This window comes from Xyrauchen texanus, chromosome 6, assembly GCF_025860055.1.
Source record: "Xyrauchen texanus isolate HMW12.3.18 chromosome 6, RBS_HiC_50CHRs, whole genome shotgun sequence".
NCBI classification, from domain to species: Eukaryota; Metazoa; Chordata; class Actinopteri; order Cypriniformes; family Catostomidae; genus Xyrauchen; species Xyrauchen texanus.
This window is the reverse complement of record NC_068281.1, coordinates 25978770-26005761: the sequence shown is the minus strand read 5'-3', so window position 1 is coordinate 26005761 and position 26992 is coordinate 25978770. Positions and strand designations below refer to the sequence as shown.

General features: G+C 37.6%; 2 protein-coding genes across 3 annotated transcripts in view; one reads left to right on the top strand and one right to left on the bottom strand.

The window, feature by feature from the left end:
- The window catches only part of LOC127644756 (fibronectin type III domain-containing protein 3B-like), a 270087-nt gene that overhangs the window by 43960 nt on the left and 199135 nt on the right, over positions 1-26992 (top strand). The window lies entirely within an intron of this gene.
- LOC127644770 (uncharacterized) lies at positions 11049-12999 on the bottom strand. 2 transcript variants are annotated; one of them, XM_052128146.1, is made up of 3 exons: positions 12934-12999; positions 11957-12140; positions 11049-11819 (listed from the first exon to the last, which is right to left on the bottom strand). In XM_052128146.1, exons 1-3 carry the CDS (start codon positions 12954-12956, stop codon positions 11595-11597), a joined length of 432 nt encoding a protein of 143 aa, XP_051984106.1. In that variant the 5' UTR covers positions 12957-12999; the 3' UTR covers positions 11049-11594. The 2 variants fall into 2 exon arrangements, with proteins under 2 accessions (XP_051984106.1, XP_051984105.1); XM_052128145.1 differs by lacking the exon at positions 12934-12999 and adding an exon at positions 12486-12683.

Genomic DNA, 26992 nt, shown 5'->3' with positions numbered 1-26992 from the left:
CACTCATCATCATTAGAGTTTAATGTGATCTCACGTTACGTTAAATGACATCAAACGACTATTCGACAATGAACATTTTTGTCTAATTTTTTTTATTGTCAATGTTGTCGATAACATTCAAAATTCCTTTGATGCGACTTCACAATAACATATAGGTGCCAACATTTAAAAAATATTGTTAACATAAATTGTCAGCTCAGTTTGGAAAAGTGTATTTTTGTTGATCAGTATAATATTGACTTTAACAAACTCTTGAACACACTATTACATGTGTGATCCCCAAAATAACCATCAAGCTGATTTTTTTATACAAGCACATCTGTACCTTACTATGACATCCACCACATTTACCACAGCATTGGAACTAACAAAACATCCCAAGTTTCCGTGCCTTTAGCCCTCTCATGTTTCTGCTCTGCATGTTTAGATTTGCCACAATCTGAGTGTGTGCCGGCCACACCACAAACCACCACACGAGCTGTTTCAAACACTCTCTGATGTGTTGAATTAAATTGGAGTAATTAAGATCCTGCTCTGTATTCATTGCATGAAATGAAAGGCTGTAAAGATGAATCTGTAAAGGGTCCATCTGTATTTCTTTGAGAGAGAGAGAGAGAGAGAGAGAGAGAGAGAGAGAGAGAGTGAGTGGGTGAAAATATTGATGTACTATAGTATTCTTATAGTATATTATAGGATTGTGTCCCATCCATCCATCCATACTGATAGTATACAAAAGTTTGGAATAATGTACAGAGTTTGTTTTATGGAAAGAAATTGGTACTTTTATTCACCAAAGTAGCACAGTGGTATTGTCAGGACATTAATAACGTGAATCATTACTATTACAATTTGAAAAAAAAAATCTGAACTTCTCAAACGGCTTTAAAATGTATCATCAAAAAATCCTCCAATGACAGCTTTGCAGATCCTTGGCATTCTAGCTGTCAGTTTGTCCAGATATTCGGGTGACATTTCGTCCCATACTTACTGTAACGCTTGTTTCTTTGACCACTCAAAACTTTTTAATTAGTTTTTCTATTTCAAAATTGGCTTTTTATTTGCAATTCTTCCCATAAGGCCTGCACCCCTGAGTCTTCTCTTTACTGTTGTACATGAAACTGGTGTTGAGCAGGTAGAATTCAATGAAGCTTGAATTCAGCTGAGGACATGTGAGGTGTCTATTTCTCAAACTAGAGACTCTGATGTACTTATCCTCTTTAGTTGTATATCTGGCCTTCCACATCTCTGTCTGTCCTTGTTAGAGCCAGTTGTTCTTTGTCTTTGAAGACTGTAGTGTACAATAGGGATGCAACGAAATTTGGGCCACTGAAAAATTTCGGGCGAAAATGAATTTTTTTGTTTTGGCCGAAAGAGAATAAAGGCCGAAAATATATGCCATACTATAAAACATACTACACAGTCTGCGTAGGGCACCAAGGCACCAACTCCCTAGGGGGGCACCAGAAAGTCCACCGGCTGCCCTTACTCACACGTTATATGTTATCTAAGGACCCGAAAGCAGTTGTAGAACACAGATTATCGCAACAATCCTCTTGACTACTGGTACATGAACAAAGATCGCGGACTGCATGCAGGTATTTATCTGCCCCAAGCACCAGCACAGAGAGAGAGAGACTATTCAGTGCAGCATCTCATGTTCTTGATGAGAAGAGGAACCATCTCTCCAGCCAGAAAGCTGCCACTTTTACTTAAAAAGCAGTCCAATTTGCTATGTGTATAGCAATTACATTAAAATGTTCTTCACTTGAGGCTACATCTGTTATTTACAGTTTGAGGTTGGTTTTAGTTCTATTACTGCTATTTTGCACTGTTGTTTTGCACAATAATTTTATATTAAAGTGGAAATACGTTTACATAAACAGAATAGAGGCCCTCTGCTGTTCTGTGTTTTGCCTGTTGTTATCATTAAAATTACTGTTTAGCATATTTAAACTTTTTGAATTTGCAAGATGCTATCCTAGAGCTGCTAAGTTCATTACTTGACTGCTGTTTTGCATATCATTAGAGTTTTCTAAAACGTTACATTATTTGGATAATTGGTAAAAAAAGAAATCGGTTAAATTTGAATTTAAAGAACTGAATAAAGAATTATATATTTAATAATATTTTAATATATTTTCTGTCCAATTTTGGTGCATTACTTTTAATAAAAGTGTGATCATTTTATTGGTTTGTAGTTTTTCAATTCAGATGAATTAAATTCATGAAATTAATTAAAAAGTATAATATTAATACAATTATAAAAAAAAAATAAACTATATTAACATTTTCGTTTTTCAGCCAAGTGCATCTTGAATTTTCGGTTTCGGCCCAGAATTTTCACTTCGGTGCATCACTAGTGTACACTACAGTTTTTTTGGGGGCAATTTCAAGCATTTTATAGCCTTCATTCCTCAAAACAATGATTGAATGAGTTTCTAGAGAAAGCTGTTTCGTTTTTACAATTTTTGACCTAATATTGACCTTAAGACCTGCCAGTCTATATTACATATTGTGACAACTCAAAAACAAGCACAACAACAATGTTAAGCTTCATTTAACGAACCAAATAGCTTTCAGCTGTGATATAATGGCAAGTGATGTTCTAGTACCAAATTAGCAATTTAGCATGATTACATAAGGATAGTGTTGGAGTGATGGCTGCTGGAAGTGGGGCCTGTCTAGATTTGATCAAAAATGTGTTTGTTTTTTTTAATAGTGATGTGCTGGTTTTTTTTACATATGTAATGTCCTGACTAAACTTTGTGATCCGTTGAATGCCACTTTGGTGAATTAAAGTACCAATTTCCTTCAGAAACAGCCAAATCTGTACATTATTCCAAACTTTTGGATGCCAGGGTATATATTGGTATAATTGCATTGCAATTATTACAATAAAATGACAGTGGTGTAAAAATCATGATGGTGGAAGTTATTTACCTAAAATTGTTATACATTAAAATTAATAAACAAGTTATCTGTTTACTAAACCAATCAAGCAAATTATATGATCTTCTACCCAATATATATATATAACTAACTTTTTTGATAATCAGCTAAAGTGTCCTGATTTTTTTATTTCCTTGAGGTTCACTTATTATTTTAAGATTTCTTGCAAAATAATTCTCATAAAGTACATTACATACATTACATTTTTCTACCCTGTGTTTAGCCCTCTGTCTGAAACACAAATTTTACCCATAGTACAGATTTACTTTGGAAAATGTTAATAAAACTTTATATTGTTACATACTGTATTGTATTGTTTTGTCTTCTTTCGTAAGAAGGAAACAAATGTATTTTGACAACAAAAAAGTTAGTCAAATTTGAGCATTTTTTAAACATGAGTTTAATCACAATTAACTATGAAAAATTATGAGATTATTCACAATTAAAAATGTGACCAACTGACAGTACTAGTTAAAATCTTTGCAGAGTGTTGAACTGTATTTTCAAAAAATGAAAGAATGAAAACATGCAAGTGATTTACAAAATGCACTAAAAGCACTCACTACAGACAATCACTGACAGTTATATGTCCCAATGTATGTGAAGCACACAATCAGATTAACAGTTTGAATTGATAACTGAAAACAGAAAAATATGGATGGATGGATTCCGGACATTATTCAAAAGGAATTGCAAATTGTATTTGCAATTGCGTTTTCACTTTGTGGACGCATAAAATGTGACATAATCCAAACGCAATTGCAAATCGCGCATTACGGTTTGCATTTTCGTTTAAGCGAACGCACAGTGACTGCCAAATTTCAAATGGAAAAGCAAAGTCCGTTTGCAACTGTGTTTCCCATATCTTACGAGTTTTGGCCCTGTCATATTTAAATAGCAATTTCAATTACCACGTCTGCTTTTTCACTTTCTCAGCGTCGTGTATGTAGCCAGCCAAAACTCAAATGGAATACTACTTTTTTTATTGCAATATTAACAAACAGAACAAGACGATACATACAAGAAATATAAACAATCTTTCAAAACAAAAGAGAAATTATGGTTCAGAATACATTAAGAGAGGAAATATGAAAGAAATTTAAATATATTCAACAATAGTCTAAAAAGAAAAGAGAGTAAGAGAAGAAAGAAAAAAAAAAGAAGAAGAGGGCACAAAAGAAAAAAACATTAAGAGAGAATATTAAACATGGCACTAATTCTGGATGTTTTCATTGCTTTCTTGTTAACAGAAGTTGAAATTGTATTTAAATACATCTTCAATTCTTCTTTGAAAAAGCTAAAGTGGGGTTTACTTTTTATATATTTACATTTATGGATATGAAACTTTCCAATATATAAAAGAAGGTTTATACAAAAACATGCATTAATTAGATTCTTGTCTTTAACATAAAATCCAAAAAGAATGTGTCTATATGATAAAGAAAAGTTACATAAAACCTTTTGGACAATCAGAGCATCAATATTGTTCCAGAAAGACCGAGTAAAAAGACATTCCCAAAACAAATGATCAACAGTTTCAGAGGAGGCTTCACAAAAAGAGCAGGAAGTATCAATATCATTTCTAAATTTCTTTAAAAAGTATTTAACTGGATAAAATCTATGAATAATTTTATAGGATATTTCTTTAACTTTATTAGTTAGAAAGAATTTCTGAGGAAGTGACCAAACATATGACCATTTAATATCATCAAAAAGGTTCTTCCAATAAGAAATGGAGGAAGGAATTGAAGTAACGGGGTCCAAAAATAATGACCTAATTTTATAATTGGATTTATGTATTGAAAAACAAACAGAACCAACCACAGTAGATTCAGGGCTAGGGGGAGAAACAGAAGTCACTGTAGCACTATTATTGTTTCTAAACAGCATACAGATTTCCAAAGAGATGGCCTTGAAAACTATATTGAATTCTTTACTAGATACTGGGAATTGGTATCCTGAAACAAAATCGAATAATTAAATAAATTACCTTCACTATCAAATAGCTGGTTTACTAATATCACCCCATTATTGAACCAGTTTTCAAGAAATAAAGATTTCCTCTTATGAAGAATATTACAGTTGTTCCAAATTAAAAAATTGTGTGGTGAGAAATTATGCTTGTAAATAAGTTTCCAAGCCATAAGCATCTGCTGATGATAATTGGAAAGTTTGACAGGAAGTTTACTAATTGAATAATTGCACATTAAAAGAAAATGTATACCTCCTAATTGAGAAAAAATATATCTTGGGATTATACTCCAAATAGAAGATTGATTGTGAAGGAAACGTTTAAGCCAATTAATTTTCAAGGTATTGTTAAGAGAATCAAAATCAATGAAATTTAAGCCACCTTTATTATAAGAATTCAAAATAACTGATTTTCTAATACTCAAATGGAATACTAATTCCCTTAGTATTTCCATTTCCGATGCCTTACACAGAAACCTGTCAATCAGGGTCAAGGGTGGGATTATGCTATGGGGCGTGTTTGTCTTGGGAAGTGACGTCACTCACAGTCGACGGTCAAGAGGTGATGCCCTGAACAGACGCCGGTTTATCAAATCAAATCAAATCAAATCACTTTATTGTCACACTACCATGTACACAAGTGCAACAGTAGGTGAAATTCTTGTGTGCAGTTCCGAGCAACATAGCAGTCATGACAGTGACGAGACATATACCAATTACAGTAAACAACATACTTACACAACACAATTTACATATCAAATGTACACATACTTACACAACACAATAATTATATACAATGTACAGTAAACAATACACACAATATACAATACAATAAGTAGGAGTATATGAAATATATATATATATCTATGAAGTAGTATATTGAGGAGAATATGTTGACAGTCCAGTGTGAGATTATAGATGAATAAAGTGTAGTGCTAATTATTGATCCTGATAGACTGTGAGTGATGTCACTTCCCAAGACAAACACGCTCCATAGCATAATGCCACCCTTGACCCTGATTGACAGGTTTCCGTGTAAGGCATTGGAAATGGAAATACTAAGGGAATTAGTATTCCATTTGAGTTTTGGCTGGCTACATACGCGACGCTGAGAAAGTGAAAAAGCAGATGTGGTAATTGAAATTGCTATTTAAATATGACAGGGCCAAAACTCGTAAGATATGGGAAACACAGTTGCAAACGGACTTTGCTATTCCATTTGAAATTTGGCAGTCACTGTGCGTTCGCTTAAACGAAAATGCAAACCGTAATGCGCGATTTGCAATTGCGTTTGGATTATGTCACATTTTATGTATCCACAAATTGAAAACGCAATTGCAAATACAATTTGCAATTCCTTTTGAATAATGTCCGGAATATCATTCCATAGAAAAAGTCGGCACACTGTTGCTTACTCAATACTTTTATTATCAGACATGTAAGATTTGGTGATAAAACAATGCTATGTGAAGTTGACAACTTGGGAAATTATCCAGAGTAACACATGCAGTTTATGTAAAAGGCTAAAAAAATCAGTATTCAGCTGTTAAGAAAGTTATAAGAGACAGTGCACTCTCTTATAGATGTTCGCCAAATACAGGACATCCTTGCTAACACCAGACAGCTTGCAGCCTTACTAGCATATACTTCACCACTGTCTTTTGTCGTGCTCCACGTTCTTCTAACATAATAAATCATTTAAACTCAAATAGATACTTTTGTTTTAGGAATTATGCAATTCTGAGGTGAGTAACCGTGTAATATTTACGATCCTCTTCGTGTTGGAGTTCTAGGCAGGCACATATGCAGTTTGTCCATAACCAGGAACACAATAATGTTTGGGTATGTTACTCCACACCTTTTAGTTGGTTAAAAGCAGAAAACTATAGGAACAATCTGAGAACTTCCAGTGTTTTTGTCCCTAATAAACTTCCTCTTTCTGAATTCAGCACAATGATTATGTATGTTGTGGAGGCAAGGCTAATCTAATGGATCCTTTATTCTATGTCAACCCCCCAACATCTCTGTCACTCCTCACTGAAACACAATACAGGAGTTAAGCACAGATAGAAATCATTCACCACTAATCTCCCCGGCTTCACTCCCCACAGCACGACACTTGGCCACTTCCCGCCTCCACAGGGGGAGATTTGAAAACGAGTCGTTTTTACAGGGTGGAAACAATAAATGCTCTTTTAGGAGCATTTATTGGGGCTGGAGAGGAAATTTTAAATACTAAAACTTACAGTATGTTTTTAATACAATGACCTCTTATATATCAAAACATAAAGGACAATTTGACACCTCATGATATGACCCCTTTAATAGTGGAATTAATAAGCGTATTTGTACTTGGCCTATACTTTCTAAAAATGGCAGCAGTGCATCCCTAGTACAGTATGCAGAAAAACTGTGAATGTACAGAATATACAAATGTACAAAATTCACTAATACACAGAATAGGCATGGTTTAAGCAAAGGATTATACCTGTACAATACACTTTATACAGAATTTAGAGCATATAGAATCAGTATTAACATATGCACACAGTGGAATACTTATAGAGCTTCTGGCAGGAATAACCATCCGTAGCACTCCCTGTTACAGCATGATTGAATCATCCTGAATCTGGATGTTCTTTTTAGCATGCTGAGAGGATGACAGACACTTTTCATTATTTTCTCCCCTCACCAACTCCCTCCAGAGAGTCTTGGTCAGACCCAATGACAGAACAGCCTTTTAATGAGCTGTTTCAGCCTGTTAGCAGCCCTCACTCTGATGCCAAAATCCCAACACATCACCTCACAGAAAATTATTCCCTCTGCATTGAAAACCTGAGAATTCTTTGGATGGCCCTTCTAGGTTACATTGGGGTTTGTCCATGCAGTTCTGTCTGAATGGACACTTATTTGTATGACTTGTCTACATATCTCTTCTTTGTGTACACAGCGAGTTGTGCTGGATGACCTGGGCTGCATTTCTCAAAAGCATTGTAAGCCTATGTAGATTGTAGAAACCATTAGGGGCAATGGTCTCTACGATTAAATTAAGCTTGTGATGCTTTTGGAAAATGCAGCCTTGATGACATTCATTTTCATAGAGAGCTGGCGACTTCCGGCAACAAGATGTTGGCATGTCCAGCGATTTGAGAAAGTTGAGAAAAGTTTACATTTGCAAATAGGGAGTGACTTTTGGCCGTGACAATGAATAGAAGAGAAGACGGTGTCAGTGGAGCTCATGTCATCCATCTCCTATGAGATACTGGAGTCTAGTGCAGACAAGACAAGAGAAGACGGGAGATGTTTCTGTGTATGATTTCATTGTTCGATGTGGTTTGTCTGATTTGTCAATTCCCACTAATAGAAAAGGCTTGAGATCTGTAGGCCACAGATACTCTTCATTACTGAGTAGATGGGAGGTTGAATCTCATTTCCCAAAATGAATGCCATAACAAGCACTCAAATCTATGCACCGATTCCACTTTTCTCTTCCTTTATCTGAAATCTCAGTAAAGCCCGATTTGTGTTGTTTTTTTTGCATAATCAGTTTAGAATACTGTATCTTTACCTCATTGTGTGATACTAATTGGGGGTACTCTTTAATATACAGTATAAAGAAACACAAACCTCTAACTACAAATTATTTCAATATAAATGTATAGCCTTTTTAAAAACTTAATTGTTAAATAGATTATTAATAGTTTAATAATTAATGAATAGGTTGATAATTTACTATTAACTTGTATCTGGACATTAAAGGGTTCAGATCTCTTATTTTTTGGAACCCATTCAACTTAAATATTGTTATAATTTGTAAACAAATAATAACGATGATAATAATTATACATTATTATTATTATCATTGTCTTTTAGAATTTTAAATACAACAGTAATATATTCATATTATATGCACCTTCATATATCGTGCACCTTTAACTTTAAAACCCCCAGGCTTTTATTTTGACATTCTGAACTCTCTAGGAAGTCCTTTATGTATGTAAAGTTGCTGGCAATGACAGGCAGACGAAGACGATGAAGTGTTAAGAACCCAATTGCAGTGTTTATTTACAAACAAATATATTACAGAATGTGAAATCCAAATGTGAACCCAAAACAAAACATAAACATGAACTTCCAAAAACATGACTTGACTTGACTGAACAATGACACAGCGTTACACCAGCAATACCTGACAAAAGACAATGGCAAACATGAGGGCTTAAATACATGACAAAGACAACCAATAATAAGACTAAACTAATAACAAGATAACCAAACAATGAACCAATGAAAACAAGACACATGAAAATGGGAAACGGATGACAGGATCACATGACGAGATCACAATAGGGAACAGGAACTAAACTTCCAAAATAAAAGACATGAACATAAAACATGAACAAAAACACATTTAAACGTGACAATGTAGGTGAGTTCACTGTAGTTTAATTAGCTTCTTATTCAAATTCTTGTAAAATGCACCTCCAGTGCCATTCTAAATGCATATTATAAATTAACCGAACTATTGAGCATATACATCTGAGATGTTGTTCGTGAGTAGCACTAATGTGCTGGTGATGCACATACTATATATTTACTTATTAAACACAGCCTTTTTTTTGTCACAGAGCTATCGCACATCTTCAAATGGCTTTAATTATAATGTACGAGTCATATGAACTACTTTAATGGTGTTTTTATGGTTAATTTATGACATTTTTGGAGCTTGACAGAAACACATAGTATCAGATTTGGATCGGGTTCATCGGACTGATACCTGATCCATCTAAAAACATCAGTATCGGAAACGATACTGATCCAGGTATTGGTTCGGTGCATCCCTATTCAAATCCCTGCTGAAAAGACATGCATGGCTGGTCACCAGCTCATGTTGTGTTTTGAATGCTGGTCCATTACAGGGGTCGCTGCTAGGAGTGTAATGTTCTTTGTAAAAAAACGAACAGTACGTTTTGCCAACCACGGTTCAGGAAGCATTGGCACCATGGTCGGATCACCTCAAGTTTAATGACACATCTGGAGCACAAATTTTGGTCAAGAAAACAAGGCGTCAAAAAGACAGAGTTACAACCTCGGCTAATGCACCTGAATGGATCTGTAGATGGATACGCTCCGCCTGTGTTTCACATGGGTTAACCTGATGACATCACTGTTCTGCAAGCATTGTGTGTAGTTGAAAATGGCATGAGGAGAAATCGAGCCGTTGATAGAGAAGCCCCTATGGGCTGAAATATGTGCCACCAGAAACTGAATTTGAACCATTTATATTTGAATTTGAATGGCTAAACTTGAATAATTGCATTGAAAAACTGAATTTGAATCACATAATTTGAAATTGTATTGTTTAATTAAAATTGAATTTATTCAAAAACTGAATCTGAATTGTATCATTTGAAATTGAATTTATTCGTTTGGAACTGAAGTCCAATAAAATTTGATCCTCACTGAAAATTAAACTCTCTATATATCTTCACATTCACTTCTCACAATTCAGATTCAGTTCTCAAATTCAATTTCAAGTTACTGAGACAGACATCCGGGTAGTTGGAGGATGAAGGAAGAGCAATCGAGCGCAGATCGATAGATAGCGTTCATAGGTTGGTTTCACGTGACGTCACGCTGCTGCATCGCGAGCGCGCAATTCAGATGGAGGGCAGGAAGTGAAATAGCTGAGGATCTGCCGTCTGGCAAAATGCCAATGTTTTGTGTAGTTTACGGCTGCTCCAATCGTTCTAATCGAGAAAAGGGAAAGGGTTTTTATAGAGTACCGAAGATTGTCACTCATAAAGGTGAGAAATGTAAAAGCTCACAGAACAACGCCGTAAAAGTTGATTTTTAACGTACGCTCTGCGGTCGGGAGGAGCAGAGTCTGTTAATGCCCGTGTCTGCAGCGACCACTTCGTCGGAGGTATGTTAGCTAGCCAACGTGTTTATTGTGTCTGTGTTTATATAGCATTAGGTTGTCATTAAATGCTCATTTACTTAGTAATGCTTATTAAGTTACCGGTAGTCTAATATGGACTTGATTGGGGCTTTTAGGTTGCCCTAAGCTTGTCTAATCTTTCGAGTCTATTGTCCCATTGGAGTAAGGAGGAGGAGAGGGATAATAATCAGTCAGTCCAGTACCTGAGCCCTCACACATGTAGTGTCCAATACCTGATCCCTGCTTCTTGGCTCTGATGATGATAAGTAAGAGGACATGGAGTAGTAGTACCTGAGCCCCGACACATATCAGTCTGTTAATATGTTTTCAACAAGTGTAATACTTTTATCCACTAGTCCAATTGTACTGGCTATATGTATTATATGTAATGAAATGGATTCTAATCTGTTATTGCACACCATGTTCTTGTTATTATAACAATTGTTGAAAAATCTAATCTTGTAAATAAACCACCATGTATAATTCTGTCTTCTCAATGGCATTTAATCTTTTCATTTAAATTATACAACAGCCAGAACTCACAAAGACCACACTCATAACAATAGTCAAAATGTAATCTTGTCTCATACAACCGTATTGATATAACAGCAATATCACACAGCCCACTTTCAAGAGTGCCTGGATCCTTTCATTACATTACACATGTGAGTTTGTAACTTGCTGTCCCAGTATTTCTGGAAGTATACCGTTTCTAAAAAAGCCTAACATCATCCTAAAGTTCAACATCGGGCAAAATCCTTTCAACAAAAATGTCATTGTGGTTCCACACAACAAAATCACAGTACTCAGCATCTACAATGTGAAGCTGTCCCTGAACTTGGTAGTAGTAGTCATGAGTCCGGTCCAGCATGACATTATCCCCATCATTGATGAGGCAGAAGCCCTTTTCCCCAGCACACAAGCGCAGATTGGCTTCATCTTGGTGAGAGTGTGGACACTAAAATCACAGAGAGAAGGACACGTGAACAATAGATTAACAAATATATTTTCTGCCTTTTGCTCAGTTTAGGACTTGAGACACCGACTCAGTCTCGAGATTTAGGGACTTTACTACAACAGAGACTGTAATATTACCTTAATCTTGCAGATGCCAGTTCCGTGACAGTCACAAGCAACAATCCCATCAGGGGAGGACCCCATGTATGGCCACTTGGGGTTCAGCCAGAGACCACTGTCCATACAGGAGAAGCCTGCATGCTCCCGACCCATCAGCTTCTCATAGACTCCTCTGGCTTGTGCTTCATGTTTGCATCCATAACTGTACACAGTACACATGCAAAACATGAAAAGGAAATGATTACTTAGTATTGGATGTGTAGAGCCAGTTCAGTGATTTAAATGCCATTTCCCTAACCCCTATACTTAGTTCTACTCCTGCATAACCATAGTCTTATAACCCTATAACTAATAACTAACGTGCACCAAAGCAATGTGTTACTATACATTTCATTTAATATTCCACCAGTAAGATACATTTACTTAATAGACAAGCTTCTTTTTTATCCAAATTATACCCTCTGTTGTCAGTGTTTCTTTTTCTGGACATAAACACTGTTTACACGAGGCCTTACCTCTGCCTTACCCTAATTCAAACCCTAAATACCTTGTAGCGGCTGTGGTGAACCTATATGCTTCTGGGTAGCATATGGCCTTGATCAAGCTCTTGGATGGTTGCTGTGGGTTGGTCTTAATAGCTTGTTTCAGCTTGGAAGCAGTTATGCGTCCAGCTCTTTGCCTAAACCAAATCCTGCTTGCACTCTGACTTCGAGTTGCCCTCTCTACAGCCTGGACCTGGGACATGATGAGCTCTTCTAGGTGGAATACCTGGCATAGCTCTCCAAGCTCTTTGGGGGTAGCTGCAGAGTCTCTGGTGTTCTGTATTCAAGAACAGTTTTAGGAAGCATACTAGATTTGGGGATGAATTCTTTGTAGTAAGGCTCCCTAGCCATCAGTGCTGCACTCCTTGGACAGTTTTTGCTTAAAGTCTCAAAAAAACTAGCATATGTTTCTGACCCTCTCTTCACTCTTGGGCATGAAAGTGATTTCCCAACCTGGTTTTCAGTTGTCCTGCCATCAATAGAACGGTCAAGCTTTTTTTTTTTGGCTTTAGCAGAGAAGTCGATCAGAACTACTGGAGCAGCAGGAATCTGAAAATAAGTTAACACAAAGAAGATCATTAAGTCCACATTTCTGTGGTCCATAACCATAACATATCTATATGCAGTATAAATCTGGCGTTTATCCTATGGCTGTGAGCAAAACAGGTAAGGCTATCATCACAGGATTGAGATGCCAAACTGTGTTTATGTGGGTCTTTGCTGTCTTAGCTTCTCTTTGTCCAACAGGGAAATTGTGACTGACCACATTGTCACAAGCTACACATGTTAAGGCAGAATATAGAATAGAAATAATTTAATAATCCCCAACATTAGGTATGATGGAATATAATGAAAATCCCCTAAAAGAAGATGAAATGTAGGCTAGATGAAGACAAGCAATCTGCCTGATTAAGTAACCAAAGGGGCACAATATAAACATTAATTTAACATCATAATTTAGCCTACAGTTACAGTGTCCAAAAAATACAGTGTCACCTTACCTTTTTACATGTGATGGCATCAGCCACTTGCACTGCTCTGTTGTGCAGGAAGCTGTATCAGCTTTCTTTCGAAGTGTAAATGTGCTATTTTTGTGTTCTAGTCAAACGGAATTAACTAACTTATGCATTCAATTCAAATGAATAGGGCTAGTGCTATGGTGTAATTGCCCTGAAGTTTATGGCCTTACATTATGCTAGCACCTGCCAAACACAGCGACACATAACTTACACGCTTACTACTGTCTCTCTCTCTCCCTCTCAGTAAGCAGTAACGTTACTCTGACAATGACAACCACGAGGAGAAGTTATCGGACATGACCAGTCTACTTGGCGGCGGCTAACACTAGCTACGTTTGCAACAACATTTTCACCGGAGGAAGAGGCAAACGCTTAGAAATAATAAACACCAGGCAAAAATGTTGTTACAAGAGCTAGTAGGCTACCATAAAACGTGGGATTATAGCTACTGTTTGCAACGTCGGAGAAAGATTTAATTTCCCTGTTTCTACAAAATAGCTATAACATTAACAACAGTTAAACAAAAGATCGTTAGATCAGTAAAAAAAAATTCATTACCGTATTTGTCCCAGCCGAATCCATGGTGGTGGTGGTCACGCAAGTCAGGCAAGCACTTCTTCTTTGTTTCATGGCGGGTAACGTACTGTGCTCCAAAACATTGGTGCTGATTGGCCCAAGAGGAGTCCTGTGCGCCAATGAACGCTATCTATCGATCTGCGCTCGATTGCTCTTCCTTCATCCTCCAACTACCCGGATGTCTGTCTCAGTAACTTGAAATTGAATTTGAGAACTGAATCTGAATTGTGAGAAGTGAATGTGAAGATATATAGAGAGTTTAATTTTCAGTGAGGATCAAATTTTATTGGACTTCAGTTCCAAATGAATAAATTCAATTTCAAATGATACAATTCAGATTCAGTTTTTGAATAAATTCAATTTTAATTAAACAATACAATTTCAAATTATGTGATTCAAATTCAGTTTTTCAATGCAATTATTCAAGTTTAGCCATTCAAATTCAAATATAAATGGTTCAAATTCAGTTTCTGGTGGCACATATTTCAGCCCATAAGCCCCCTGCGTTTCTCCTTTTTGGGAAAATTTTCATTTTGCAATTGATGGTCAAAAGACATTTACAAAACAGGCACTGTTTGCAGACATCGCTCAACTAGAGTGCCGTATACTGGTAATATATGTCAATAATGCAGGTGAGGGTTTATTTAAAATGTGCATGCAAGATATTTTTGTTTCCTCGTGCAACAGTAACCTATCGCGAGCGTCAATAATGCACTTTGATTAATGGCATTAAGATGCCGTTAAAGTAATACATTGATAAATGATTAATCATTTACACTGACATCACCCAGGGAAAGAGCCACAGGTGAGCCGAAACGGCCACACTCCCTTCAATTTTAAGCAGACACTCAGTGCTAATTCAGACAACATAAAACAAAAACTAAAGACTTTGGGTTGTTCATGTTGGATTTCTGCATATGTTTAAAATACTTGAGCAGCATTATCACAACATCCCTTCTCGTATGCATTTTAATAGCAAGGTTATTCATTTTTTAGTGATGTACAGCTAATGAAAATACTGTATGTTGAGATTAATTTGAAGTGCACTTTATGTTGATGCATGTAGCATATTAGTGCAGGTATTAAGTTAAAATGTTGATTTAGTAATAAGAGAAACTTTTAGTTTTTTTAGTTAAGGACCCTGATGAAAATGAACCATGGTTTTACTATAGTAATTGTGGCAGGGCGGAGGGCGGGGCCGGGTCGTGATCGTACACACCCTGTCCCGTATTAGGCTAATCAAGCCTCCCGAGAGGGATAAAGGTCGACTGCAGAGGATCGTGCGGGAGAGAGAGAGATAGTTTACGGACATGTCCGTCATACAGGTGAAACTCGAAAAATTAGAATATTGTGCAAAAGTTCATTAATTTCAGTAATTCAACTTAAAAGGTGAAACTAATATATTATATAGACTCATTACAAGCAAAGTAAGATATTTCAAGCCTTTATTTGATATAATTTTGATGATTATGGCTTACAGCTTATGAAAACCCCAAATTCAGAATCTCAGAAAATTAGAATATTGTGAAAAGGTTCAGTATTGTAGGCTCAAAGTGTCACACTCTAATCAGCTAATTAATCCAAAACACCTGCAAAGGGTTCCTGAGCCTTTAAATGGTCTCTCAGTCTGGTTCAGTTGAATTCACAATCATGGAGAAGACTGCTGACCTGACAGTTGTGCAGAAAACCATCATTGACACCCTCCACAAGGAGGGAAAGCCTCAAAAGGTAATTGCAAAAGAAGTTGGATGTTCTCAAAGTGCTGTATCAAAGCACATTAATAGAAAGATAAGTGGAAGGGAAAAGTGTGGAAGAAAAAGGTGCACAAGCAGCAGGGATGACCGTAGCCTGGAGAGGATTGTCAGGAAAAGGCCATTCAAATGTGTGGGGGCTTCACAAGGAGTGGACTGAGGCTGGAGTTACTGCATCAAGAGCCACCACACACAGACGGGTCCTGGACATGGGCTTCAAATGTCAAACGTCTTACCTGGGCTAAAGAAAAAAAGAACTGGTCTGTTGCTCAGTGGTCCAAAGTCCTCTTTTCTGATGAGAGCAAATTTTGCATCTCATTTGGAAACCAAGGTCCCAGAGTCTGGAGGAAGAATGGAGAGGCAGACAATCCAAGATGCTTGAAGTCCAGTGTGAAGTTTCCACAGTCTGTGTTGGTTTGGGGAGCCATGTCATCGGCTGGTGTTGGTCCACTGTGCTTTATTAAGTCCAGAGTCAACGCAGCCGTCTACCGGGACATTTTAGAGCACTTCATGCTTCCTTCAGCAGACAAGCTTTATGGAGATGCTGACTTCATTTTCCAGCAGGACTTGGCACCTGCCCACACTGCCAAAAGTACCAAAACCTGGTTCAGTGACCATGGTATTACTGTGCTTGATTGGCCAGCAAACTCGCCTGACCTGAACCCCATAGAGAATCTATGGGGCATTGCCAAGAGAAAGATGAGAGACATGAGACCAAACAATGCAGAAGAGCTGAAGGCCGCTATTGAAGCATCTTGGTCTTCCATAACACCTCAGCAGTGCCACAGGCTGATAGCATCCATGCCACGCCGCATTGAGGCAGTAATTAATGCAAAACCAAGTACTGAGTACTGAGTACATATGCATGATTATACTTTTCAGAGGGCCAACATTTCTGTATTTAAAATCCTTTTTTTTTATTGATTTCATGTAATATTCTAATTTTCTGAGATTCTGAATTTGGGGTTTTCATAAGCTGTAAGCCGTAATCATCAAAATTATATCAAATAAAGGCTTGAAATATCTTACTTTGCTTGTAATGAGTCTATATAATATATTAGTTTCACCTTTTAAGTTGAATTACTGAAATTAATGAACTTTTGCACGATATTCTAATTTTTCGAGTTTCACCTGTATGTGTGTGTTTGTCTTTTGTTTAAGTTGTTAATTAAACCATTATTTATGTTGAAAAGCCGGTTCTCGCCGCCTCCTTTCCACTAATCCTGGGAACCAATTGGCCCGGTTTTAAAAATTGACTGAGGGTAATGTGTGTGGATGGGTCCTGCAGAGTGGTGGCGCGGGGTGTGGCGTGTGATACTATGGCTGGGAAGGCAGTGCCGGGGCCGTCAACGTCGGCTCCGCGCCAAGATGACGAGGGTGTTTCCGCCCTCAGGGGCTTCCCTGAGGGGGATTTTCCTCTGGAGCAGTCGCGTGACGAGTCCCTCAGGTATGCCTTCGATCAAGTGAATGTAATTGATGGTCAACAGCTCCAGCCCGGTGTTGCGCTCACATACCCGTATTTTTCTATTATCAAAGAGCGGTTGTATCGAGTGATGCAGGACACTCAAACCAAAGAGATTACAACTCCGAAAACACTCTTCCAGGCGGCTCACTATAATCCAATGGCCGGCCACTTAGGTCACGAAAAGTCTTTGAACCGTATAATGGCCCGTTTCTTTTGGCCGGGCATTCACGGGGACGTTCGCAAGTGGTGTGCGGCGTGCCGGGAATGTCAGTTGGTGAACCCACCAGCCACCCCAAAAGCGCTATTGTGCCCGCTGCCGTTGATCAAGATCTCCTTCGACAGAATTGGAATGGATCTCGTCGGGCCGTCAGAAAAGACAAACACACATATGACGGACATGTCCGTAAACTATCTCTCTCTCCCACACGATCCTCTGCAGTCGATCTTTATCCCTCTCTGGAGGCTTGATTAGCCTAATACGGGACCGGGTGTGTACGATCACGACCCGACCCGCCCTCCACCCTGCCACAGTAATATTGTAGGAACCATGACTGCTGTCATCATAGTTTTTGTAACCGAAATCATGTTATTTGAGGGCAAACCTGTTGAAGTGTTTACCAAATAGATTAATCTTTGGATTTGGCAGTAATATTTTTATGAACAAAGCAAATACCGAACTGTACCGAAACCATGACCCTAAAACCGTTACATACAAACCAAACCATGAGAAACTTGAACCGTTACACCCCTAGTCACTGCTATGCTGGTGCCCCTACCAGGCTTATAAAACTAGCTTAACCAACAAGCCTCCTTTGGTCACCAACTTTATCAAAAAAACAATGCTGGTTGCATGGATGCAGCTAGGCCAACCCCAACATTAACCATCATAAACAAATTGGAAGCGCTTTAATGTGGAGCCATGCCTTGTCCAAAGGGGCTGCAGAGTTTTACAAAGCAAGAAAATGCCCTTTTGTCTTTCACTAAGGTGTAATGAGACTATAATGTTGTGCTTTGGGTTACAGATGGTTCACAAAACTGTCTGTCTTGTTGCATCCCAGCTCTATTGTTTGCATTCCACAAGCTATGAATTAGTCTGAACAGACCCTTTCGAAAAGGGTCAGTGGCATTCAGTTTGTACTGGGCCAGAAGGGAACAGTTTGTGGTGCTGTCTGTCTGACCATTGCCTCAGCTATTGTTTATTTTCCTTTGTTCCCTTTTTAGGGAAAAAGACTTAAAAGCTGGCTGGCATGTGACAGGAGGCACTGGACAAGTGAGTGAGAGACAGACAGACAGAGAGACATACATAATGAGAGAGATGGAGACTGGCTGTACTGCATGCCTCGCTGCCCAAACTGCCCAGAATTTAATTAGTCTGTGTGATATTTATGCATAAATAAAAGTATAAGCTACCATATTTGCTAAGCCTTCCAGCCTACACATCTCTTGCCTTGTTACAGCTTAACCAGAGACAACCACAGACATGGTGTGCTCAGAGGTTGCTACCTGTCAATCAGCCACCGTGCAAAAACAAGTTTTTATACTATTCCGGTTATGTGCGGCATTAAAAGGAATCCGAATGGAAAATTTTAAATCCACACACATCTCTGAGGCTCTGATGCATGTACTTGACAAAAATAACTGTTTTGCTCTAAATGTCATGTTTGCGCTTTGATTTAAAGTTCAAGTTAGCAGAAACAATGTGCCGCTTTTTCCGCTTTCATTTTGATATCATACTTTGCTCTTTATTATAATAAAATAAAACAATAATCATGCATTAACACACTAACGTAATGATTGATGTATGCAGTCATTAATTCAGAGTCGTTGTTCTCGAAATCCGAACACAGTTAGTCAAAAGAGATGCACATTGCAGGTGTTAATGGTGATGATGCCTCTAAATGCACATCTTAATACCAGGCAATAAATGGTGCGCACACACTGTACGTGAAAGAGTTAGTGAAGACAAAACTTATGCTCTAGGCCAGAGATGGGCAACATACGGCCCGCGGGCCGGATCAGGCCCTCCACATGGTTTAATGTGGCCCGCGGCTCATTTATCATAAAAACCTTTTTATTTTTCAACTTAACTTGCATTGGGACGTAACACATCTCCACAAGTTTTTACCATGCTCAGGGTTTCCAGATAAGAGTCGCAACACCCCCAGTTTGAGATTTATACTTAAGCAAATTGTAAATATTCTGCCTAGTGTTATACTTATTTTGTGCAATCTGGCAACCATGCACGTGAGTGTGCTTTTTCTATCTCCCTATCCCCTTTGAACAAACTTGGCGATCTGTAGTGCAATATTCTGCTCAAGGAAAAATGCTCAAGGAAAAATGTTATACAAAATTGATTTTGGCAATTGCAGAATAGTCTCACTAGTCACAGATACGCTTCAGAAAATTGAGTACACAACTATTTCTGGGCTTAAAGGTTTCAAAAACCAAATCAATGTAGAACATTGTATCTCAAATGGAATACAATGTGGCCCCCCATGCACTAATTAAAGCCCGATGTGGCCCCTTTACCAAAATAGTTGCCCATCCCTTCTCTAGGCTAAAACGATCTTCTTTTTTATCTGTCAAAATGACGGACAGCATTTGGAATTATCCGTCAATGTTTAAAAGATTTGATAAATGACAGAGAATTTTCTTGACAGAAAAACTTCTGTAAGTGGTGAGGATTTGTTCATCACCTGTGAGGTATTCCCTTAACTCCAAACCACTGTATAGCTCCAGAACATTCCATTCCATGAATGGAATCTGGAATCTTCCATATCTGAATTCATGCCTATGTACTCATCATGCTTTGGGAGAGTAATGCTGTGGATGTGGCAAGCAAACATCTGTGTCATGTAATGAGGGTGTTAATGAATTGTGTTGTCCCAGGATAAAATTTTAATGCATAGTGTTGGCAAAATATGGTACATCAATTGAAAAGTGTGAGTGTGCGTGTGTAATTGTGAGAGCTTCTAACTTTATTAGGCTCCAGATGAGTTGTGTTTGCGTATTTGGTTGTGTAATCATGACCCACAGCTGGCCCTTTCCGCCAGGCTGACAGGAAACAGGAAAGTCAGGGTGTGCATGACCAATATTTTTTTCTTCTCTTTTTTCTGGACCGAACTGCTGTGGCAAATCACCCACCATGTGAATTGGCTAAGTACATTTTATGTGCGTGCATAATACGTAAGGTGGCCCAGGGCCTTAAACATTTGTGAATGTCTTTGCATTATAGAATATCTATTAAATATATAATGTGAGATTTATTTTTAAGAAACATAGCATGACACACACAAACAAAACATTACATCTAAAGAATTTGTTAGATTTTAAATTGTTTGTGTAAATATATTGTTCATAATTAAGACAGAGCCTTTGCACACTTTCCGTTTGTCAAGCTTAGTGGACCAGTAAATGTGATGAACTACTCCTGTGGTTACTCTGCTGGGATACCTGAGTGATCTTGAGTTACAAGTTGACTAAAAAGTATTCAAATAATTGACTCAGAAAGTTAGTTTTGCGAAAATCTTTAGTATCATTGGACTGCAGATGCCATCTTGTTTGATATTTTGAATCTAATGCAATGACATTCAGACATGAAGTGTCCAGAAGTGTACAAATACTTTTGGGGCAGCTGTGTAACCATACTGTCCTCCCCTCATCATCTTTTACGATGTTGCATACATGCTCCGAGCAGACTCTTGACTTTGGAACAGGAAGTGGCTCTGTGTGTGTTGTTTTGAATGGAAGCTAGTGATATTCATCTCCGGTTAGTCAAAGCACTGCCTGTCATTCAAAAATCCTCTGCTTCTTCATTCTAAAATGCCTTTCCTTTAAATTTCTCCTGACCTGTTTATGCTTTCACCGCAAGGTCTGGAGAATGAGTCTGTGCACCACAGGGAGACTGCAGCAGGAGGGAAGGAAAGACATAGGTAGACACAGCAAAACAAAAAAACAGTCCAGTGAAACCCTTAGCAACAACACTAAACTATTATACACACCTTACTTAGGACCCTGCATTCCACTTGATAAATGTAAGGAGGAAATGAGCACCACAGCATTCCAAACAAAGAAAACAAAAAACAGTTATATGCTTTTTGTGGGTTTTGATGCTGGTGGTAAGGGAGTTGTGGACCACCAATGGTACAAGTTGCCATGACCAGAAGATTCCTTGCCTCCCTCAAAGCACAAACCCTATCACAGCCACTAAGACACACCCACAAAAACACAACAACACACACGGTCAAACCCTCCTTAAAAGCCAGCTTGGTAACTCCTCCAGGCAGCTATCTAGGCAATAGGGATCCAAGTTTTAATTATGCAGATTTGCAGGGTTCAAAAATTTGCATGCAAGAAAAAACACCAGTGGAAAAGTGCTACCGTCTAAGTTTTGCTTGTAAACAAATGGCTTTGTTGGACCACCTTCTAGACTAGCACAACACCAGCTCCAACTAAAATAAATCAGCAAAGACCACGATGGAAATTTTCCTGGTGAATATAAAAAGTGAATATAGCACAAATCCTAGTGTGAATGCACCCTCAGTGAAAATGGTACCACTCCCAAGGCAAACTAGCTTGTTTTTATCTACCTTTAATCTGAATGCCAACTGGAGATATGAAGCTATAGATCTCAAATCAGTGTTGGGAAAGCTACAGAGGAAGCAGATTAAACAAAGTTGCATGCTTATGGATTCAATCAGAGCTTCTTTTTGAACAAATTTAATGGGGTTTGTTGGTATTCATACTTTGACCAGTGCTAACTGGTTTGATTCAGTTGATAAGTTTATTTGAGGAAGGGTTTAAACTAAAGCTTGAGAAAGTGAGAAGAGCTGGAAGAGGATCAGTAGAAGAATATAAGTAGAAGTCAAGTGAAAGGTTAATAATGGGGCCCATCAGTCCCCTAATATAACAGTTTGCTTAGGACAAGGTATATTGCTGCTAGCCTATGGCATGAGCTGTGTGGGTTCGCATATGTAGGTTGTTGTATGCAGGTTTGTGTTTTAGGCTGTGCAAGAAAGTGAGTGCTGAACAAACAGAGCTGCTTTTTGTTTCTCAAGCTGAGGAGGGAAATTACTGCAAAAATTAGGTAATGAACACAGTAAGCAGCCAGAGGGCCTGAATCTCATTCACAACTTCAATCATGGACCACCTCTATGATTGTGACAGTTTGTTGTGTTGTAGAGATAGTATGCATACATGTTTATTAGTTGTAGTCTGGTTAATGGCAGTACGATTAATCAGGCGTTATTTGGTATTTTGAGATGATCAAATATTTCTTCCTCAAAGTACTAAAATAATTTGTAATGTAATTGTTAAGGAACCAGAATTGTTAAATTCCGTATGATTCCCTCCCATTTTGTAAACCATTTTGGTTGAGCACTAATACGACCTATCCGTACTAAGGTGGAGGATTTGGCTATGAGTTGGATGTGAATTGAAGCTGAGTGGAAAGATGGTTTTCACAGATGTAAGCTGGTGTAAGCTCAGCTGGGCCTCTTTGGCCCTGACAGGCAGATGTGGTGACACTTATGTGAATTATCATCTTATACATCCTCTGTTAGATTTGAGAGGCATTCCTTGGTTTTCGCTTCCAGCAGCAAGCTTGGCCCTTTCACACAAAGCTGTCTCTCATCCCACCACTTCCCTTAGCCTCAGCAAACAAGCACCCGATTGTTGCAGCCTATCCTTGAAGGAATTTTTCAATTTAACTTTTTATCGTCTTTTGGAATCGACACCTTATTAATCAGACATTCTTTTGAAGAAGAGGAAACCTCAAGGATTTTTGTTGTAAATGCAGTCGGAACAACCTTCACCAACAAACCACACTCAAGCCAGAGCAAAACAAAACACTTCAAACAAACAGATAAAAAAGGCTCCATATGTGTATGAAATATTAGGATGGCCTTTCTGTAAACACTGCCATTAAGCTTTCACAACCCATTTCCATCTCATTGCAAGTTTCCATTGTATGTTGGACAAATCCTAAAATAAATGCAGGCTTCGGTTTCAATGGAAATCCTAATTATAGCTTTCTGTGTGTGAGAGGCCAAGGCTTAGCATAGGCCCCATTAGCTGCTAAAGCAGGAGGGATCCAGGCATCAAAGCTGCACAGCACGTGCCACTCAACTGGGCTAATCTCATCCTAACCATCCAGTACTTCAACCTGTCACCTGGAACAAGACTGCACCAGGATCGCACTTCACAACTGCTCAGGGCCAGACAGCTGACTTGAATTAAATCCACCAGACTTTATTTAGTCATTTAAACCTGTTTTTCCCTTCTCTCTCTCTCTTTTTGTTATCACTGTTTTGCCTTTCTCCCTCCATCTCTCTACGAGCATCGGCCCTCAGCTCTCTGGGACTGTGGTTTGGTGGCTCTTGAAAGGCCATTAATTATTTCTGGTTAGCTGTAGGGTTTGTCACTGTGTGTGGCCATCTGTTGGACTGTCTGTCTCTCTCTCTCTCTCTCTCTCTCTCTCTCGTCCTCTTTACTTTCATTCTTGCATGTATGAAGGTGTAATTCACAGAGCCTGTTTAAAATTACAACACTTTCAGAAGCCAACTTTTCCATCCATCTATTCTAACCTGCTGTCTTCAACTCTACATTACTATCTTTGATATGTTAAACTATTTTTCTTTTTGTCAATGTATTTTTTGTTTTTGGCTTGAAAAGAGACTCAGCAGGGGTTTTCAGTAAATTATTTGTACTTATGTGTATATTGATTCAAGCTGTGATATGTTGCAATCTTTTACTCACTTGTTTCTCATTCATCTTCATTGGTGCTGTGTTCAACAAATGCTGGATGTCCCCCTGTACTCAGTCATAGAGCTTTTGAAGTGTTGATCAGTGTCAGTTAAAAAAACAGTATAAAGGGAAACCGTACATGGGTTCCAGCATTATCATTATACAAAAACCTTTGCGGTCTAGCTGTCCAAAGGATATGCACTATGGAACATGTTAAAGACTTTAAAGACTCTATTTTTTTTTAGCTCATTCTGAGTGTTTGCTGACTCAATACTGCTTTTGTCTTTGTCACACATTTGCTTAGAGTCTCTGGTGGTCATTTGTTTTCCCAAAGATATTCGTGAATATCATGTTGCATAACATGCATTGAATATCACGTGAAGCATGTTGCATAAAATATAGATTCTTAATTTTACAATATCAATACAGTATCATGATTTAAATTGTTGCGGTAACACTTTACAATAAGGTTCCATTTGTTGACATTAGTAAATGTATTACTGTAGGTATCATAAACAAACAATGAACAATATAATTTACAGCATTTATAAGTATTTGCTAATTGCTTATTTTTAATTGTTAGTTCATAGTGCAAGTTTTGATTTTAAAAGTACATTAGTATACTTTGTCAAAATTAACATTAACCAAGATTAGTAAATGTATTGTTTATTGTTGGTTCATGTTAACTAATTTTGTTAACTAATGATAACAAATGGAAGCTTATTGTAATGTGTTACCAATCTTGCAATCTTGTTTTGTCCTGTGAGATTCACATACTATAGTAATGACAATGTTGTTGTGTAGGTCCTGCTGGGTCTCTGTTCCTGCATTGTACTAATAGTCCCAACCTTGATAAAATATCAGTTTAATCTGTTTATCTTTTTATCTTTGTTTGTATCTTTGTAATCTTTGCCATGTCAAACTCACTTGATGCTCTGCATAAACATTAAGCTCTAAGAGAGCTTAGAACGTGCTGAAGGATGGATGGAAAGTCAAACAGGGATGACGAGAAGAAGGGAGATACAATGGAAGGCAGAGGAAGCGTGGTTGGACCACAGCGAGGGGAAGGAATCAGATTTCCACTCTGCTGGTGTCCACAAACATTTATAATGTCTTCAGCTGGATTTGCACCTCTCATTTGACATGGAGCAACAGCTGTCAAATAAAAGCTGTAGATTTTTGTTTCTGTATCTCTGATTTGAAACCTCCCTCACTCTAAATATGAAAGGAATATTCTATATATACTTTATATGACATAAATGATTTATAAATTATATATATTTTCGATTTTTCCCTTTTTAAACCCTCCAAAAAGTAAAGGCAGAAATAAAGAGCTTATATTTTTATAAAAGCCCTTACACTCATTTGAGCTGTAATGGTGTTTAAAATTACTACATTTTTGGGATTACGGGACATAAAACATTTTGTCTTCATGGTAATAAATTTGTAAAACTGGATATAACTTTACACGGAAAAAGTTAGTAAGGAATTTTTATCACACTTAAATTATGTTAACACTTATATTGTCTACGTCTTGTGGCGTAAAAATTTTAATTTATAATGTTTGTTGTAATCAACATTATGCTACCAATGCTGTCAATTTAAACTTAATTTATAGTGAACTTGGAATATTCCTTTAAACTTTGTTGCGTAACTCGTTCCACATTATTTTTGCAATACAGTAGACATTAATTATGTTGTGCGTATTGTTGAGGAGAGGTGTGCTTTTACTGGTCAAATGAAAAATGCCTGGAAAAATCCCCAAGGCTTATTTTGAAGGAAGGACCCAATCCATACCTAAGGACCAAAATATAATAGAAACTTGGGGGGTGGGCTCTTTTTGTAAGCAACCACCTAGCAACAAACCATAATAGCCTAACAACCTCCTAGCAATGTGCTAAAAACCGCGCCAAACACCTTTTCTTCTGCATAGCAACACCTTCGCAACCACCAACAACAAATTGGCATCGTGGTGACATCTTTTGCATGGGAAAGCACCACTGACATTGTCTTCAAAAAATTTTAATATTTTAGTGTAATTTTCCATGGATTCATTATTTTAGTTTTTCAGCATTGGATTTGCAAAGATGCATTCTGTGAAGTTACAAAAAGAGTATGACATTGTGATTAAATTGTGTTGAGATTAAAACCCAAAAAGTTTTTTTCACAATTTCTCTCCTTATATGAGGTCTCATAGAGTCAGAAATGTCAAACTCTGCTTCTCTACGGCATGTGCTGTGGCTGCCTGAGAATATTAGTTATTGTGGGAGGAGGAGATGGGGGCTTTCAGGGGGTTACCTCCTGGTCCTGCAGGCTCTGCCACATGTCTTGTACCTCTTTACATAGCCGTGGAATGACTTACAGCCGTGACATTGTTTCTGTGTGTGTTTATGTTGCCAGTGGGCTGCCTAGGGTTGCAACGGTATGAGATTTTCATGGTACGATAACGTCTCAGAATATATCACAGTTCATATCAAATATAATAATAATAATAATAATTATTATTATTATCAATTACAATGACCCTTAAAGGAATGAAAAAATAAGTTTTTTTTTTTTTTTGGTTGATAAAACACTTTAATATATTTGAAACTAAACCATTTTTTCTTTATGGAAATATTTGTAAGAAAAGTCTCCCTTTTGAAAATAAATAGAATAAATAAGAAAGCTAACAGTATTATAATAATAAACCGAATTATAAACATGATAAAGATACCATGTAACTACAACATGTTATATAACTAAAGCATGTTAGTTTACATGTTTGCATAGTATGTTAAATTAACTACTAAATGAAAAATAACATCAGCTGTGAGATTTAAAGTAATGTCCTGTGATTATTAACAATAAACATACTGTAGATGCACAACAGTGCAGCCAGACTGCTCCTGTCTTTACCTTTAACTCACACACACACTCACTAATGTCATTGACGAGTCTGACAGGCAGACGAGGAG